Source organism: Natrix helvetica (genome assembly GCF_964273705.1).
Source record: "Natrix helvetica genome assembly, chromosome: 3".
NCBI lineage: Eukaryota > Metazoa > Chordata > Lepidosauria > Squamata > Natricidae > Natrix > Natrix helvetica.
Window position 1 is genome coordinate 103,942,669 of NC_138549.1, and position 17,759 is coordinate 103,960,427.

The 17,759-nt window shown below is 38.8% G+C and overlaps 1 protein-coding gene across 5 annotated transcripts in view; it reads right to left on the reverse strand.

The window, feature by feature from the left end:
* The window catches only part of CACHD1 (cache domain containing 1), a 150,337-nt gene extending 139,019 nt beyond the window's left edge, over positions 1–11,318 (reverse strand). The window contains exon 1 of one of the 5 annotated variants that reach the window (XM_081947218.1): positions 10,485–11,318. In XM_081947218.1, the coding sequence (XP_081803344.1) occupies positions 10,485–10,727 (243 nt within the window). In that variant the 5' untranslated portion in view covers positions 10,728–11,318. Of the gene's footprint in view, positions 1–8,627; positions 9,008–9,120; positions 9,142–10,221; positions 10,312–10,484 lie in introns of those variants that run through there. The other 4 variants (XM_081947219.1, XM_081947222.1, XM_081947220.1 and 1 more) reach the window with 4 other exon arrangements.
* Positions 11,319–17,759: the final 6,441 nt, after the last annotated feature.

Sequence of the window (17,759 nt, forward strand, 5' to 3'; positions counted from 1 at the left end):
TATATTTTAATTTGACCCTAAATCTATACAAGATCTTTCTGTCAAAAAAATGCTTCCGGTCAAAATGAAGACAATCCTAATACTTTTTCTTTTTTCAGGTAATAACCAAAGGATCATAAAAAAAACTAGATTTGGTCTCGTGCCTGTCTATTACTGACAGTCAAGATGTTGACTCAAAACAGATCAGAATGCCATGCTGCATCCTTAAACTGATGAAAAGTTGCCAGACAAAACTTTAAGTTAATGTTTCTCCTTAATAGTTTTATTGATCCTATCCTACATTTTTAAACTAAAAGTAAAAAGAAAATAGAATAATCAATTCCTCGCTATATTATAAGAATCATTTCAAATGTATAAGAAACTACATTGTAAGTAAAAACTGAAGGGCATTAGACCTTGTCAACAGCTCTGGTATTTTATGATAATCTCTCATCCAATATTGATCAGGCCCCACCCTGCTTCATTTTTCATCTCCATCTACACATCCTTTCCATTTCCAGTACCATAATTCTGATTGGGGAGGGAAAAAAGCAAAATAAACTGAGCCACTAAAATTAAAACACTGTGTTGCTAAATTGCTGGGCATGACCTCAAAGACTAGGTTTTGGGGCGGGGACAGGGTTAAGCTGCAGAAGCTACATTCAGGTTTCCTACTCCAGTTTAGCAATCGCTGTACAAGTAGTCCTTGCTTAACAATGGTAATAGAAATTGGCAACTCCATCTGTAAGTGATGAAGTTGTAAATCGCAATGTCACACTATCATGCCAACTTAAAAGAGCAGTTTAAATTGCCATCACCAAGCAAATCCCAAACTGCTAAGTGCGATGTCATATGATCCCATTTGCCACCTCCTGCCAACTGCCCCATTGACTTTGTTGGAATTTAGCAAGGTAAGCCACAAATGGTGATCACACAACTGTGCGATCACAACCATCATAATTGTTATCTAGTTGCCAAATGCCCTTTAAATTGCAATCCTGTTTCTATGGAGTTGTTAAGACAACCGCAACTAAGAGGAACAGTGATAAATCCTCCATCATAACTCTGATAATTCTCATTCAATGAGATCTACCTATGATGTCAACCAGTAAAACTGCTTTTAAACCAAGATACCCTTGTTTCTAGTCCCTAATCACTGCACCACCCTGGGATCCTTTTCCTCCTCATACAATAGACCCAGGAGTATGTGTAATCCATATGAAGCACATCTTTCATTCAGACATATTAGACTATAGGTATCTGCTACCCCAATTTGCTGAGATTGCTTGGGCCAAAGCTATTCTTTTGATATTCAAGAAGGGATCATCACAGCCTATATTCTTTCCAGTCGACTAAATTAGTACATCCATGTCTTCTTAAGAAGCTGTACCTAACATTTACACTACTTATTGTATATGTGTTTTCTTAACAAAATATCTTATCAGCCCTGCGATAGCTGGAGTGAAGCTTTTGGATTTTCTCCCAATTAATAACTCTTGTTTTCTCTCGTTCTCTCTCTTTTTGGTACATGACCGGCAGGGTCCTTCAACACAGCAGTGAAATGGGACAGCTAATTATCAACGAATCCACCTTGCTGCACCACGTTTGGCAACTTTTATCAGCGCAGGACAGCTGCATTCTCTGTGTTTGAAGCGAAATGTCACTCTCTGCTAAATGCAACAAGACTTATATCGCTAATGATGCCTTGATGCGCCAAAGAAACAACTAAAGCCTAATTAACAATTCAGATTTGTTCTCCTAAGCATAACAATATTAACTGCTTTTCCATCAGGACCTTGTTCCATCTTTCCAAAATGTTTGGTTACCCTCCCCTCTCAAAAAAAGCGTAAGAGGATAGGATGAAAAACTGTTGTAGACTTGGGGCATTCTTGGAGCATTTTAAAAAGGCTGTTATGGTTGGAACTGAACCAACACACAATCATGTAAACCAGATGGTTTTTTTACTTCGCTCCTTCAATTCTAATTACTACACTGCAGATTGTTTTTGTAGGGAAAATGGTTCCATACAGATTTATCAGCTGTAACATTTTGGGTTGCTTTTGGTTTCTTTAAATATCCAACTGATTTTAAAAAGGGATGGAAATTGTATGGCAACCAGAAACTACAAAAAGGCTGTGATTTATTAAACTGGCCCATTTCACTTGACATTAAATATTTGAAAACTAGCATAATCCACATATAGGCCAAAGTTTAATTTAGCTGATAAATGTTAAATCAGGATTTGTTCAATCCAAAGTGTTAATATAATAAATGTTCATATATTGACAAATAATTCACGATTCACAGCCCTGTCTTTCAATCCATGAGGATGTCAAAATAACTTCGACATTACCTAATTGCACCATGTAGTTTGTAATTACGACTGGCTCAAGATAAGTCTAACCTGCCTCACAGATTGTTGTTCTGGAGAAAATAGGAGGAGGAAAGTATCTTGGATAATACGTTTGCCATCTTGAGTTATTTATTAAAATAACCAAAGGTGGGATATAAAATAAATAAATAATACAATGAAGTAAATTAATATAAAATATAAAATACTAAAATATGGAGTATTACATATGTTTGCCACTTTAAGTTACTTATGAAGTAAAAAAGGTGGGAATATAATAATTATAATTATAATATATTATAATATATTATAATATATTATAATATAATATATTGTAATATAATATAATATAATATAATAAATATAATAATATAATATAATATAATATAATATAATATAATATAATATAATATAATATAATATAATATAATATAATATAATATAATATAATATAATAATAACTTATGGCACACGTGCCACAAGTGGCACGCGAAGCCATTTGTCAGGCCATGTGAGGTGCTGCCCTGTCAGCTGGCCAGCGTGTTTTAAAAGCCATTTTTCGCCCTCCCCAGGCTCCAGAGGCTTTATAGGAGCCTGGGGAGGGCAAAAAGAGCCTCCCCCGCCCCCCGGAGGCCCTCCGGAGGCTTCAGGGACCGTCCGGAGGCTTCCCTGAAGTCTTCGGAACGCTTAAAACAAGTCTCCGAGCAAACCGGAAGTCACTTCCGGTTTGCTCGGAGGGTGGTTTTAAGCGTTCCGAAGGCTTCAGGGACTGTCCAGAAGCTTTCCTGACGCCTTCGGAGCGCTTAAAACGACCCTCCGAGCAAACCCGAAGTCACTTCCGGTTTGCTCGGAGGGTGGTTTTAAGCACTTCGAAGGCTTCAGGGAAGCCTCCGGACGGTCCCTGAAGACTCCGGAGGGTCTCCGGGGGGGCAGGGGAGGCTCTTTTCGCCCTCCCCAGGCTCCTATAAAGCCTCTGGGGCCTGGGGAGGGCGAAAAAAGCATGTAAAAATGGGGGGTCGTGCGTTGTGCGCGCATGCGCACTGGGGGGGTGTCGCACATTGCATTCTGGGTGCGGCATGCGTGCACACAACCCCCCTGCGCTCCCCCCACTTGTGGCACGCGAGCCAAAAAAGGTTCGCCATCGTTATAATATAATATAATATAATATAGTATAGTATAGTATAGTATTGTATTGTATTGTATTGTAATGTAATGTAATGTAATGTAATATAATATAATATAATATAATATAATAAAGAAATAGAGCCATGGTGGCGCAGTGATTAGAATGGAATACTGCAGGCTACTTCTGCTGCCTGCCGGCTGCCTGCAGTTTGGCAGTTTGAATTTCACCAGGCTCAAGGTTGACTCAGCCTTCCATCCTTCTGAGGTGGGTAAAATGAGGACCCAAATGGTTGGGGGCAATATGCCGACTCTGTACACCGCTTAGAGAAGGCTGTAAAAGCACTATGAAGCGGTATATAAGACTTAAGTGATAATGCTAAATATAAAACCATCACTATGTCACAATTTGTGAATCTTATATAATTTGTAAGCAAATTGCAATCATTAATTTATTTGCATAGTTTATATTTTCTTGTTCCCAAAATGAGCATTTTTATAGCAGCTTATACTCTAATCTGTTTCTAGACACAGGATGTTCTTGTCCTTTTGACTTGCATACCAGAACCTGCATTCCAAAAGTAGGCAAGTGGAAGATCATGATAATGACCACATTTGACTGGATTTTATGTAAATTAAATTCACAGTTCATCTCTGTGTATTCAACCATTTCTTCCTTCATGTTATTATTTAAAATGAAAATTCTGTTTGGAAAGCATTCAACGCTCTCGTGGAAAACCTGTACCCCTTCTCTTAACTATACTATAACACCTAGTATCACATTACAGAAAAAAATTAAAGCTAATTAAAGCTAAAACCATACAGTACCTAAGTTGAGTAATTTCTAATTGTAGTTATATACTTTATCAGCTATTGTGGGATTACAGCAATATTCATTTGTTCACTTTTGCCTCTCTTATAAAGTTTAACTGTTTGGGATAAACTAGAATAATTTCACTTACCCTAACAGATAGTCCAAGTATTGCTAAACACACAAAAGAAATGAACAAGAAACAGAAATGCCCCCTTCTTATATTTCTTTCAGCTTTATTAATGTTAAAATAATACTATAAATAGCAATGCGTAAGGCTTTGGCTAGAAATACAATGAATGTAGAATGTATAACAGAACCACTTCAAGCCAAATATACAGTATATACTAATGTTAAAAGCAGTACTATGTCAAAAAGTGTTGACAATTTTTGGCAACCTAGCAATTCTTACTACTCTAAATCTCCAGCCAGCAAAATACTTCATCCTGTTATTAGGTACTCCCAACTTGGAAATGAACTGCTGACCCTTGTATATGTCAAATCTATTTCTCCTTCATTAAGTAGAAATCTGATGCAGTTAATACCATACTGCTACTATGGAATACTGTACTACTACTTCAAACTTTCCCTTTCTAATGTGAGCTAGGTAACACTAAAAACTTATTAAGAGTTGGAAAGACATACAAGAATAATAGGAAAAGAAAGTATAACAAAATACACATAATGGAACCCACCAAACATTTTTTCAGCAGTTCTATGAGGTGTGTATCTTGTTTGGTTAATATAGGGAGAAAAAATCTATAGGGTCAAACCAAAAGCCTATAAATTCTTGCATTGCTTCTCATGACTGCTGACCCTATGCCTGTCAGACAATACAACTAAACATAAACCTAAAGAACCACCCTGTCTCTATATTTGACCATTAAAGTTTAAAAACCCAAGACTAACTCAAATACTTGACATCCTTTCATTGTGTGATGTATTCATTTCTTTATTTCATTTATAATATTTATTTGCTGCCTGGTTTGCTGCAAATTGAGATGGTTTTAATCAGTTGGTGATCCTCAGGAAGATCCATTTTATTTATATGTTTATTTACCGGATTTATATTACATTGCTTCAATCAATATCAACCCTGACCAGTATTTTATTATGTGACTATTCAGGATTCAACTCACTAGACAAGCAGATTAACAGAACTAAACACCGCCTTGTTTCACACCACATGATTTAATCCCAATGACATCTTGTACCAAAGAGACAGGGGAACAGCTCAGAATTAAAGTAATCCCACCCCATTTCTCAAGATGATACTTGAATCAGGAGATTCCTGACACAAGGTTTATAATAGAAATAGCAGAATATTCACTGGCCTCATTTTCCTGCCTATGCAACAGAGATTTGCTGGCCACTGCAGTCCTTGCCATGAACAAAAGATGTACAATATAAATCCAAAGTAGTGAATTGTTCTAGCCAAAGTGTCGATGCAATTATTTTCCAGGCTGCATATATTTTAACAATGATTTTAAGAGATGGCTTTCATCCAAGACAAATAGCAGGATTAAATCAACATGAAATGATCAATTCTTACAATATTGACATGAAGCATGACCTTTGTGTATGCTGCTGATCCATCTTGTCAGCAAATTCTGTTCTTCTATTTTATAGATAATTCCAAGATTGGCATGTGAACTAGTTGGATCAATTTAAATACAAATACAAAGAAAACACCCTCCAGATCTTTAAAAATGTACACAAATAAAAAAAAAAGATTACAGGTGATTCCCAGACTGACAGAGAAAAACAAAGCAAAGGTATTAAAAAAGCAGGTCACATTCTAAGCAGAACATGTCATAGTATGAAAAGAATGACCCATCTAGATTTCTTGAGATCAAGCTGGGAATCACCTGAAGCTATTTTTCATTATTTAGAAAAAGGGATCAGCAGATATGCATGCCTCACTCACAGCACACCTATGTATAAGATTTCCTATGATGTCGCATATGTGATTATCATTCTGAACAGACAGCATTTAATGTACATATGAATGAGAAGTGAATCACCTTGGTTATCACCCAGTACCAATTCAAATAATGCCTTTCAAGTTTAAACCATACACACATTCAGCTGAAAAATCTAGAGTTAAATGTGATGTAGGCAAGTGTTAATGCCAGCATATTAGTTAATCCACCTGGTTTTATGCATGTTTATTTTGAAGTCAGCCTTTCTTAACTCAATGGGATTCATTCCAGGTAAATGTGCATAATTCATATATCACTGAGTTTCAAGAAACAAATATTCTTATCATTACTGCAAAATGCTCCCATATGTCCTTTAAGTATATGTCCAGGTGAACCAAACTTTTCCAAAGTGCAAATTATATACTGTATTTCAGCAACAAGAATTGTTACTTTTAAAGTGGGGGAGGTTGGGGGAAGGACTATAAGCAACCATCCAAATTAAAAATTGCAGACACTTTTTTTTTTTACATTTAATGGCCAGCCACGTTTTGCCACATTATTTGGCACAAATCTATGAACATGGTATCTATTGTCAATGCTAAACCATGCATTGAATGCTATTGTAGAAACCTTTTCAACAGGAAGAATGAAGTAAAACGTTGGCATTTTACATTATATGACAAAGTAATATCTATGTTCATGTGTATCAAATTAGAAGCATTGTTTTGTACCTAATTAAGAATCTTGTTAAGATATCTTGTTTGTAAACTTCAATTAACAATTAAGTTTTAAACTTGTATCAAAATATGGACTACATTTTACATTCTATTATGCCAAGCATAAAAGCTATATTTTCCCATTTAAATCAAAAATAAAGCATGAGGCATGCAAAATCTAAAAGTAGCTACACAGTTATATCAATACTTGATCAAAGCATTAATTATATTGCCATGAATACATAAACAAATCTTAATTGCGGCTTACTATTTAGGATAATATATTCCTGTCCCAACCTTAACTTCCTATGCAATAAATGTGAATATTTTCCACTACGGTATATAAGTATATGAATCCTTATCATCTGAAGAAAAGGTATTATTCTCACACACAAAAAACTACATTTTTCATAATATCTGGTATTGGAATTGGGATACTACATTAAACACAAAGGGGGAGAACCCCTATTGACAGCTATAATCTAGGCAGACAGTTCACCTAATTTCTAAAAAGCATTCTGCATCTTGCAGCATTTTGGTCTTATATACATGTTCACATCATGGTGGTTTCTGGCACAAAATGCTCCCTTGATTTTTCTTCTCACCTTTCCAAAAGAGATTTGGCCATTGTTCTTCATCCATTTATGAAGGAATGAAAAACATCTCATATTCCTCATAGGAAATCTTGTATAATTCCCACACATGCAAATTTTATGAAGTCAACCTCTCAGTACACTTCCCCAGATCCTGATATTTCAGCCTACCCTGGGGCCAAAATTTCACAATAGATCAAAACATGGTTCTTCAGAGTTAGAATAAACACCACAACGCCTTTCATAATAATTCAGCTATAGAGCCTCTCCTCATTGGTCCCATGAACTTGGGAGTGGCTACCTACTTTTTCTATTTTCATCTTCTGCTTGTGTCACATACAGTACTTTCCTTTTTTTAACTTACACAATTACCTCCAGACCTTTATCTATCTTAACTTCCCCAAACAGCTGTATCCCTACTAAAATATTCAGGGTCAGATCCAAAATATCTACAATATATATTTTTTCTTCAGTACTACCTTTCATCTAAACTTATTTTATTTCACCTGTATCACAATCTATTCTAAACCTTATCCTTATAATTTCTTTTACCTCAATTATCTTAGCCATCTTTGTAGGTTTTCTTCTATACTGCTCCAGCGACTCAGAGAAGATTTGTAATTAAGTAAATGTCCGTTCTTGTATAGCTATTCCAATCATAGGACATCTGTCCACACTTAGAACTATAGGGCAATCCTATCATATACCATTGTTACAACTGGAGATTTTTAGTGTAACCAGAATATTTGCCGACTTATTACCAGAAGCCAATAAAATCACAGCCTTCTAAAATAACGCAGTCTCGACTTCAGAAATCACAGTCCTCATTTCAAACAGAAGCTTTTATAACACAAATAGGTTCCTCTAAAATGAACAACATATAAGTATTAATAAAAGTGTTTTAATCTATTGAGGGTATCTGCCTTTAAACTTTTCCCTTATGAATAGCAGGCTATAGCTAGAATTTGCAATGGGTATTTTTATTGAAACCAATAAATTTTTAAAATCTGCCATTCCTAAAGACAGGCGTTTTATTAGCTAAATATGTTTAAATTACACATTTGAAAGCATCATGTAATCAATGTGCATATGGTTAATACATCTTGATTGGATTAAAAGAGGTCTCATACATACCCAAAGATATGCAAAGTTCTTCAAATGAAGGGATCCAGTTTCACTACACATTTACACACACAAAAAACAAAAACCTGCAATAATCCTTAACAGATTTGCAAGAGACCACAGAGTATACATAGGCTTCTCAGAGGGAGAAACACATCTTCGTCTTTCGGCTCTTGCAAGGAGTGACTTGTGAATTCTCCATAGTTCAGTGTATCAATAATTTACTACTATCTACCTTGTTAAGCGAAGTCATTTTAATGCATGGCTTCTTACTATAAAGGCCAGGAAGAGAAGAACTGACAAAGGCAGAGCCCCAGGAGGGAAGCGAAACAAAAATATTTCAAAAGATAATGGAAGGGAGCGGGTCTGAAGAAGATAAAGAGCCATTTGGGCACAGACCCCTGCTGCTTCCATAGAAGTGTCTCCTTTTCAATCTCGGAGGCTTTAAAAACTGCCTTTGCCACTGACTACTTGCATTTGCAGGGTGTTGGGGATCCAATTTCACCTTTTGTCCAGGGAGCTGGCCCTTGGTGGCAGTAACACAGCTATTAGCCTCCTTTGCAGCAAGGACAATACTCAAACTGTCATTAATATGCAACCACAAAGGCAGGGATAGACCATAATTACTAATCATCTGGCTCCCTCTGAACTGAAGCAAATTATCCAGGGTCAGGAAATGAGTTTTTTTCAGGAAAGAAATGAACTTGTTAACTTAGATCCTTAAATTAGAAAAGTAAATTATGTCTATCTGAAGCATATTTCCATTTATAATCCTGACATTTTGTATCTACCCCTTTGCTATCTCAAATCTTCTTTTTTTTTTTTTGCCTCTCAAATCTGTTGCTGGCTTTAAAATATGGGTGATGTGTGCACCGTGAGAATATTTTTCCAAAACAAGGCCTTCCTTTCCCACCTCTTTAGCAGCTATCATAAAGTGGCCAATTTGAGCCATACTTCAAATAATTAAAGCACTTGCGATGCAAAAAGAGAAATTGCAAACCTAGCCATGATTTAGTCCCAATAAACAGGTCGCTAAAATATCCGAGTGCCGAGGCAGAGTTTTAATGCTTTTCATTAATTTTCTTTCCGAAGAAAACTTGGTCAAACTTGGTTTTCAGGAGAAAGCGGCACTAAACAATGAAACCTCGTTCCGGTTTTTGGTTTCACACTTAGTTAAACCTTCAGTTATTTACGACAACTGGGTGTTTTCCAATCAGCCGAAACTAGATACCTGCAAAAAGATTCGGATTTCCGTCTAAACTCTTCAAGGTAGCATATATATATATTTATATATATTTCACCGAATTTTTGAAGGCAGACCGAAAGTATGCAGAATGCCCAGTTGCAAGCTTCTCTCCCTTGCCTCCCACCCTCGAAAGTATCTCTCTGCCCAGGAGGCAGCAGGCTAAATCCAGGAGATCGTGTTTCAGCATTCATCGATGCTCTCCTATGAAAGGGTACGGGAGGCTGCCCGGATCAGAAGTCAGTAAGCGGTCGTGAGAAAACGCACGTTCTGATCATGGAGAAACTTTCCTTCGTCCCCGTCCCCGTCCCCGTCCCGCCACCTCCCAACGAAGGATGGGGAGAACCTTCGGCCAAGAGATACCTTATAAAATTGAGGCGCCGAAGCTGCTTTTGCACCAAGGCATTTTAAGAAGAGGCAGACGGAGTCTCTGGAGAAGCATCAACTACTAAACAAGGGATGGGGGAAAGGAAGAGCTTCTAAAGTAGATGGAGGGAAACGGGGGGGGGGGGGGAGAGGGGAAGAAAGCCAGGGGAGGTTTAAAAAAAGGAAAGGGGAGGAAAAGAAAATCAGGAAGAAGGAAAAGAAAACGACAATATTCGGGGCAAATAGGAAATATTATCTACCTGCATAGTAACGACGCCCAACTCCTCCGCAGCTAGTTTTCTCATCTGAGTGGCCAAAACTTGCGCTTCATCCAGAATGGAAAACTCCGAGTCGGCGGCGCCGAGTCTCCAGAAAAGTGCCATGCAGACGATCCACAGGGGCCGCTGTACGCCGCCGTCCCTTCTCCGGGGGAGAACCGAGCCGCCGGAGGAGTAGGGAGCTGGTCGGGCGGCCTCCTCCGACCCGGCTGGCCTGCTCGCCATGATGCTGGCGACGGCGGCGGCTGCTTTCCTTCCCCGAGCGCGACTCACAAACTTTCCCCGACGCTTCCCAAACTTCGGTGCGGGGTTGAAGGCGGGCGGGAGGCAGAGAGGGAGGGGCAGGCGGCTGCTACGCCTCGGGGCTCCGGGGAGAGGCGGCCAAAAGCTCCACGCGGAGGCCGCCAATCACGAGCCCTGGGGGCGCTTGCTTCCAAGGGAACGGCTCGGTTAGTTCGAAGCGAGCGGCCGGGAAGCTTCCTCGCCGAGAGATGGGGCAGAGGGACGCTGCGCGCGCTCTCGCCTCGCTCGCTCACTCGCGCGCGCTGCGTTCGGGGAGACTGGGAGCTCGGCTTGGGCTGCGGATTGAAAACAGCGCTGGGGCTGCGGTGAGCGGCAAACTCCGGAGCTGAAAGAGGCTGAGGAAGCGTCAGGGCCGGGATCGGAGTCAGCCAGGGGGGAAAGGGAGGTGTCTGGTGCCACCAAGCTGTGCGTCGGCTCTTCTGCACAACAATGACTGGATTGGGAATGGCGAGGCCGGGCCAGCCTCGCGCGCTCGCTTCTTCCCCCTCACGGCTTTCGGAAACTTTCCCTTTCACCCAGCCGGCGGTTTGCAGAACTGGGTCTTCAAAGTCCCCCTCCCCCACCTGTTGAAACGAACACGTAACACCTTCCTTTGAAGAACTTTTCTTAAAGTCCCCCCCCCCCCACTCCACTCCGCTTGCTCCGCCCAGGACTAGAGTTAGGATTTCATTCGGGCATTTGATGAAGTGATTTCCAGGGCGGCAGCGGTGTTGGCCTGCGCAGCGAAGCCCTCGGGGATTTGGTTCACACTTTTCACGACGGGGGGAGTGGATTGTCTTGCACTGTAAATCTCTGCGGAGTACCGTCCGCTTCGTCAAACCATGCAACCATGGTAAGGTTCACACAGCCGCACCGCATGTCGGCCAACGCGTTGTGCAAGATCAGCCCCTGTGATCAGTATGTGGTGTCTATTCATTACCCGGTGGTTAAGATGGTTACGTGTGTGGGGGGTGTACACAGCTTAAAAACAGTGAGGTGAGAGATAAAGTAAAATTAGTGACTCAATAAGTAAACAAATGAGAAGCCAGAGGGAAATGAAATGTATAAGTTGCAGACAGTGATAATTACCTATGGTTAGGTGACTACTTCCAAAGCAGCTGATAGGTCACATCCATTAAAGTTGTAAAACAGATATTGCATTACCTGATTAACTCATGAAAATGATTTAAAACATTCTGTTTAATCAATCAGATTAAACCTTCTAATAATGTGCTTGAAATTATAATCCTTAAGGTATTGCAAGGCTAGGGAAAAACCTGTCGCTCACTAATAGCTCTAGTTTTTCTTCCAAGAGAAAAAAATGCTAAGAGAATGAGTTTACTCATAAGTTCACAGTAGTTTGCTTCCTATCAACGAATGTAGTAGAAGCAAGAATAAAGGAGCTACCAGAGCCACCAGACACCAGGTAAAGGTTCCCCTCAAACACATGTGTTAGTTGTTCTCGACTCTAGGGGGCGGTGCTCATCTCCATTTCAAAGCCAAAGAGCCAACGCTGTCTCTCTAGCCATGTGGCCGGCAAGACTAAAAGACGTAGTCGCACAACGGTGGTTCCTATTTTCTACTTGCGTTTTTACATGCTTTTGAATTGCTAGGTTGGCAGAAGCTGGGACAAGTAACGGGAGCTCTCTCCGTTACCGCGGTGTTAGGGATTTGAACCGCTGAACTGCCAACCTTTCTGATCGACAAGCTCAGCGTCTTAGCCACTGAGCCACCGCATCCCACTACCACCAGGTAGAAAGGATCATTTTAAGCACATTAAGATGGGATAAGGTAATTTGGTGAATGCTGACTGGATGAAATGCTATTGTCTCAGTGTATCCTGAGGTAGAGATGAGGAAAGGCCAAGTGTCTCTGCACTGATAGAAGAGAATATTTGTAGGTCACGGTTGAACCGTGGGGTCCTTGGTGCTCTCTAAGCTTGGTGGTTTTCTTGTAGACATTTCATTACCAAACTAGGTTACATCATCAGTGTACTTAGTTCAGAGAGCACCAAGGATGCCACTGTCTCTTTATTAGAAACCTAGAAAGGCTAGATTGTCCATGCCAGCAATCATTGAGACCATCCTTGGCAGTGTAAAATGGAAGGAAGGCTGGGATTTCCTTTGTTAACAACCTCTTGGGTAGCTAAGGAAAGCTTTGTTCAGAAAAGAGGATAATTGCTGTATAATGCTGTGACTCGAATAGAGAGTTTGATCAAAATCTTCAATCAATTAATTAAAAAAAGCACCATTCACCCACTACTGCTTGAGAAAGAACCATTCTTTCATATAGAAAATCCAGCCTAGTGTTGGTCCCATTTGCCCTGCCAACATTATTAGCATCATAACTCAGAACAGGTGAGTTGATGCCTAAAGCAGAAAATTTGCAGATAATGTTTAATAATAGCAATATAATGCGAGCAGTGCCAATCAGCATGGCCAGTTTTGAGGGATCCTGGAAGTTATCATCTAGAAATAACTGGATAACCACAGATACTAAACCTTCAAGTGGTATTTTGATATATATCACTGAACTCATGAGCATGACAGATACATTTATAGCTCTTAATAAATGCATATTTAACTGCACATTTCTTTTTAGAAGGTTGATGTTGTCAAATGTTCCAGTCTGCTGAGAAAACATGGACAAAGTCCAGCAAGGGAAATAAAGGAGCATGGGTAAAAGTCTAGCTGATTTAGCACCTCTCATTAATATGCTCTATGACAGGGGTGTCCAAACTTGGGAACTTTAAGACTTGTGGTATTCAACTCCCAGAATTCCCCAGCCAGCCATGCTGGCTGGGGAATTCTGGGAGTTGAATTCCACAAGTCTTAAAGTTCCCAAGTTTGGACACCCCTGCTCTATGAGGAACGCTGTGGCTTGGTGGCTAAGATACTGAGCTTGTTGATCAGAAAGTCTGGGCGGTTTGAATCCCTTGGACTGCATAACGGAGTGAGCTCCTGTTACTTGTCGCAGCTTCTGCCAACCTAGCACTTCGAAAGCATGTAAAAACACAAGTAGAAAAATAGGGACCACCTTTGGCGGGAAGGGAACTGTTCCGTGCACTTTGGCATTTAGTCATGCCAGCCACATGACCACAGAGATGTCTTCGGGCAGCGCTGGCTTTTCGGCTTTGAAACGGAGATGAGCATTACTTTGTATTATTGTCAGTAGCTTGCATTAATCTTGAGCAACTCTGCCAATATATCCGGCAAAGTCTCCTGAATTTCTTTGCTGACAGAGTTGTTCCAATTCTTGCAATCCAGATCTAGCAACTCCCAACTTTTCTGAACAACCTGTTCAGCCTTCCTGCAAGTAAGCTTAAAGTAGTCTTCCCCAATATTATGTGTACAAATATGCTTAGACCAACATTTTCCAGATTTCCTAGCCTGCGTGGTATTCCCAATTCTGAAAACTGGGAAAGGAAACTTGCCTATGGCTTTACAGCCGAGAGCATTCTTTCCAATAAACATGCACAGCTAAACTTTTTTTCCCCATGCAAACCACAGAGTTATGTAATTTCTAAGTATAGTTTTTCAGATTGCAACATATCTGGGATACTCCATTGTACAATTAGAGGCTGAATGATTAAATTAAAACCACTAGCACTGTAGTGCTTATTCAGATGTAAGTGTAATAAGATTTACTCCCAAGAAAGTGTCTGCATAGATAGGATTATGTTCTGATTCTAGCTACTACAAGCAATTCAGTTTCAACCAGAAGCCATTCATATTATAAAGATAATTTCCCATATCTTAGGCATTGAATGTTAGTCTAATTTTTCAGGAACAAGAGTTTATAGCACTTTTTTAGTCTAACAAATGTTATCAGAAACCTTAAGTTTTTATGAGCTCCTGCTCACTTCCTCCGATGCAATTGATGAAGTGAGCTGTAACTCATCATCAAAATGACTAGCTTTTAATAAAAATGTGTTAGTCTGAAAAAGTGCTTCCAGATTCTTTCTGACTTTGGATTTCCACATCTTGGTTTGCACCAGGATTGTTAAGCCTAGCCCATCTGCAAGACAGTTGGGGGAGATCAGTTTAGGGTTTCATTCCTTTTTTTTTAAGCATATTTTTTGGGAAACTATTAGAATACTTTGCGGCTGTTATTCCATAGATAAAGATTGACTTCACACATCATGCTAAGCAGGTATATATTTTGCCTATATAACTGAACTTAACGGAGATTCACATAATGTGCTAAATCCAAAAAACCATTAGGAAAGAATGTTCTATACTATGTAATTTTATTTTAATTATGTAATTTTAATCGATTGATTATTTCAAAAGAATCATTCTGCTACTTGAGTAGAGGATGACTATAAGAACTTGCATATTCAGACAACTGATTTAGGAGCCACTTTGCTCAAGTATAGTTATGACACACACTAAAAAAACCTATAGTTGACAGAGCCACAACTTATAGAATTGATTAATACTTTGAATTAATACATTGAGGGAGAACCTAGCCAACTTTATTTTAGCCAAAATATTACGCACCTTGGTCTTCCAATCCAAGAGTAACTTCAGGAAATTGGCAATTAACACCTTCCAGGAACCCAGGTAGATAGAGTAAGAGGAGTAAATTGGACACATTTTGTTATCTGACATTGCTCAGCAAGGAGACTTGCATGACAAAGCAGCTGTCTTGCACTTAAGATACTATCATGGGCCAAAGACATTAAGTTTCAGGAATGTGATGTAAGTTCTTTTGTGCCAGATAAAATACTTGTCCTTTCCAAGAATTGTTATTCTGTGCAGTTGTGTAATAAATTTTATTTATTTCAAAGATAAGGTATTTTTTAAAAATGACAAGGACAAAAAGAGAAAAGGAACAAAAATTATAAACAAGACAAAAAGAAAAAGTAATATTAAAAAATTATGCACAGCATATATGAAACCAACATTAAACATACACCATACACCCTAGAAGAATGTTGATAAATATGTCTCAAATAAATCTAGTAAATTTCTCCTTGTGCAATAGGTCTACAAATAATTATCTTTCTCATGTATATTTCCTATATTTCCTATGTCACTATTTACATTCTTTAAAAATACATCAAATATAAGAATATAATATCTTACCAGTATCAATCCTTGATTTGATTCTTGTTATGTGCATTATTGCTATCCGATTCTGTATTTCATGTGTTTCTTCATTTCTCTACAGTCATGCAATCTTTAAACTCCATTAAAATAACAACAATGTAAAATGATAATAAATTCCTTCCCTTCTCCAGTAAATAAGATTAGAATGCTTATCAGTTTTGCTCTGCAGGGCAAATCCTCTCCCAGATCTTTAGTTTCATAAGCTAATGAGAAAAGGAAATAGACTTATCCCACTTCAGGACAACCATCCTCCCAAAACAGTTACTCCAATGCCCATTACAGCTTTTTTTACCCTATGTAGTGTCTTTGAGTTGTTAAAAAGATAAGGAGGCACAATTGAGGGGGGGGGGGGTTGTCATTCTTTGTGGTTACAAATGGGGCAGAGGAAGAAAGCATGTAAAGGAATACCGGTAGTCATTTTGGGATCCTTCTTCCCAAGGAATATGCAGATTCAACATTGCATTATAATAAACAAATGTAGATCTAAATATACAGTAGAGAGTACATTTCAGGTATTATTTGCTACCACGTGGGTGGCAGGAGCATCCAGGGGGCCAAATTACAAGGCACGTGTCATGTCATAATTACATAATTGTGTTGTTTGCATGTTGATATCATGGGTGCCAGTGGGGGGGCTGCATTCATCCTTTTTTAAAGCCATAATTTGTTTCACCCTAGTTAGCTGGATTCACATAACACAGCAAGCCAGAAACAATGGATTACAAACTAGTGCTGCCTGAGTTCATGCAATGCACCCTTCCAAACAGACAAATCCCACTGCAGCTTAATCACTGCCTGAAGCCAATCCTAAAGTGGTGGAGCTGGACTAGACACGTGTTTGTCAAAAATATGGGAAATGTCTTTAAAAGATTTAGGAAGGGGAACAATCTTGCTAATGCCACAACAGGCTAAGCTAATTAGCATCTGGTTCTGCCTTTGGAGAGGCTGAGTTTTCTCTTTCTAGTTTAGATAATGTGTGGAAGGATCTACAAGTCAGTCACTGGTTCTGATTATACTGTATACAATGTGCTACTTTCAAGTGTCTAATTTAAAACTGTAATTTCCCTCTTAATAAATCTGTAAACTTTGCCAAATTTCTGGAATCCCTTGTATATTTATTCTTTAAATAAATTATTTTCAGTTAATTTGTCTTAACTTGAAAGCACTTGACATTGTGAAATAAGCACCTTTCCAAACATTACAGGATTGTGCGTATGTGTTCATAACAAGTGTACAAATATGGTAAAAAAAATGAAACCCAACCAAGTATTAGTTGGTTTTAAAAACAGCAGTATCTACACTCACTGGAGTCTAATTATTTCAAAAAATTAGGCTTTTTTGCTGCTATTGTAAGGAAAGTGTCTTTTAAATTGGATTGAGATGTGTTGCCATATAGTACTTGTTTTGCTGCAAGAAAGAAAGAGCAAATGATCTTGGAAAAAGAGAAGCCTTGGGAAAAAAGAAAGTCTTGGCAAGTTAGCACTGAGTATGAATTACAATTAGGTTAAGAATCCAGAGGGAGTGTAATGTTTATAACCATAAATAATCTGCATTATCTGTGCCATATTTTTACTGGAATACTACTATAAAACTAGAACGCATAGTGTCCTATCCTTAAATGGGGTGTGCAGTATGAATTAATAAAACAGTTAAGTATTAAATATTATATTAAAATTGTCTAAACTGGAAAGGTTGTGGCTCTGATACGATGTCCTTGAAAAGATGCCATGTTTATCTCAATCCCAGCATATATACAACAAATGTTAGGTGACCTTGAAATGGATGAAAGGAAAGCAGAAAAAAAGGAGGAGCAGGAATAGGAAGAAGAAAGAATTGGGTATTATAAGCATACAAATATCAT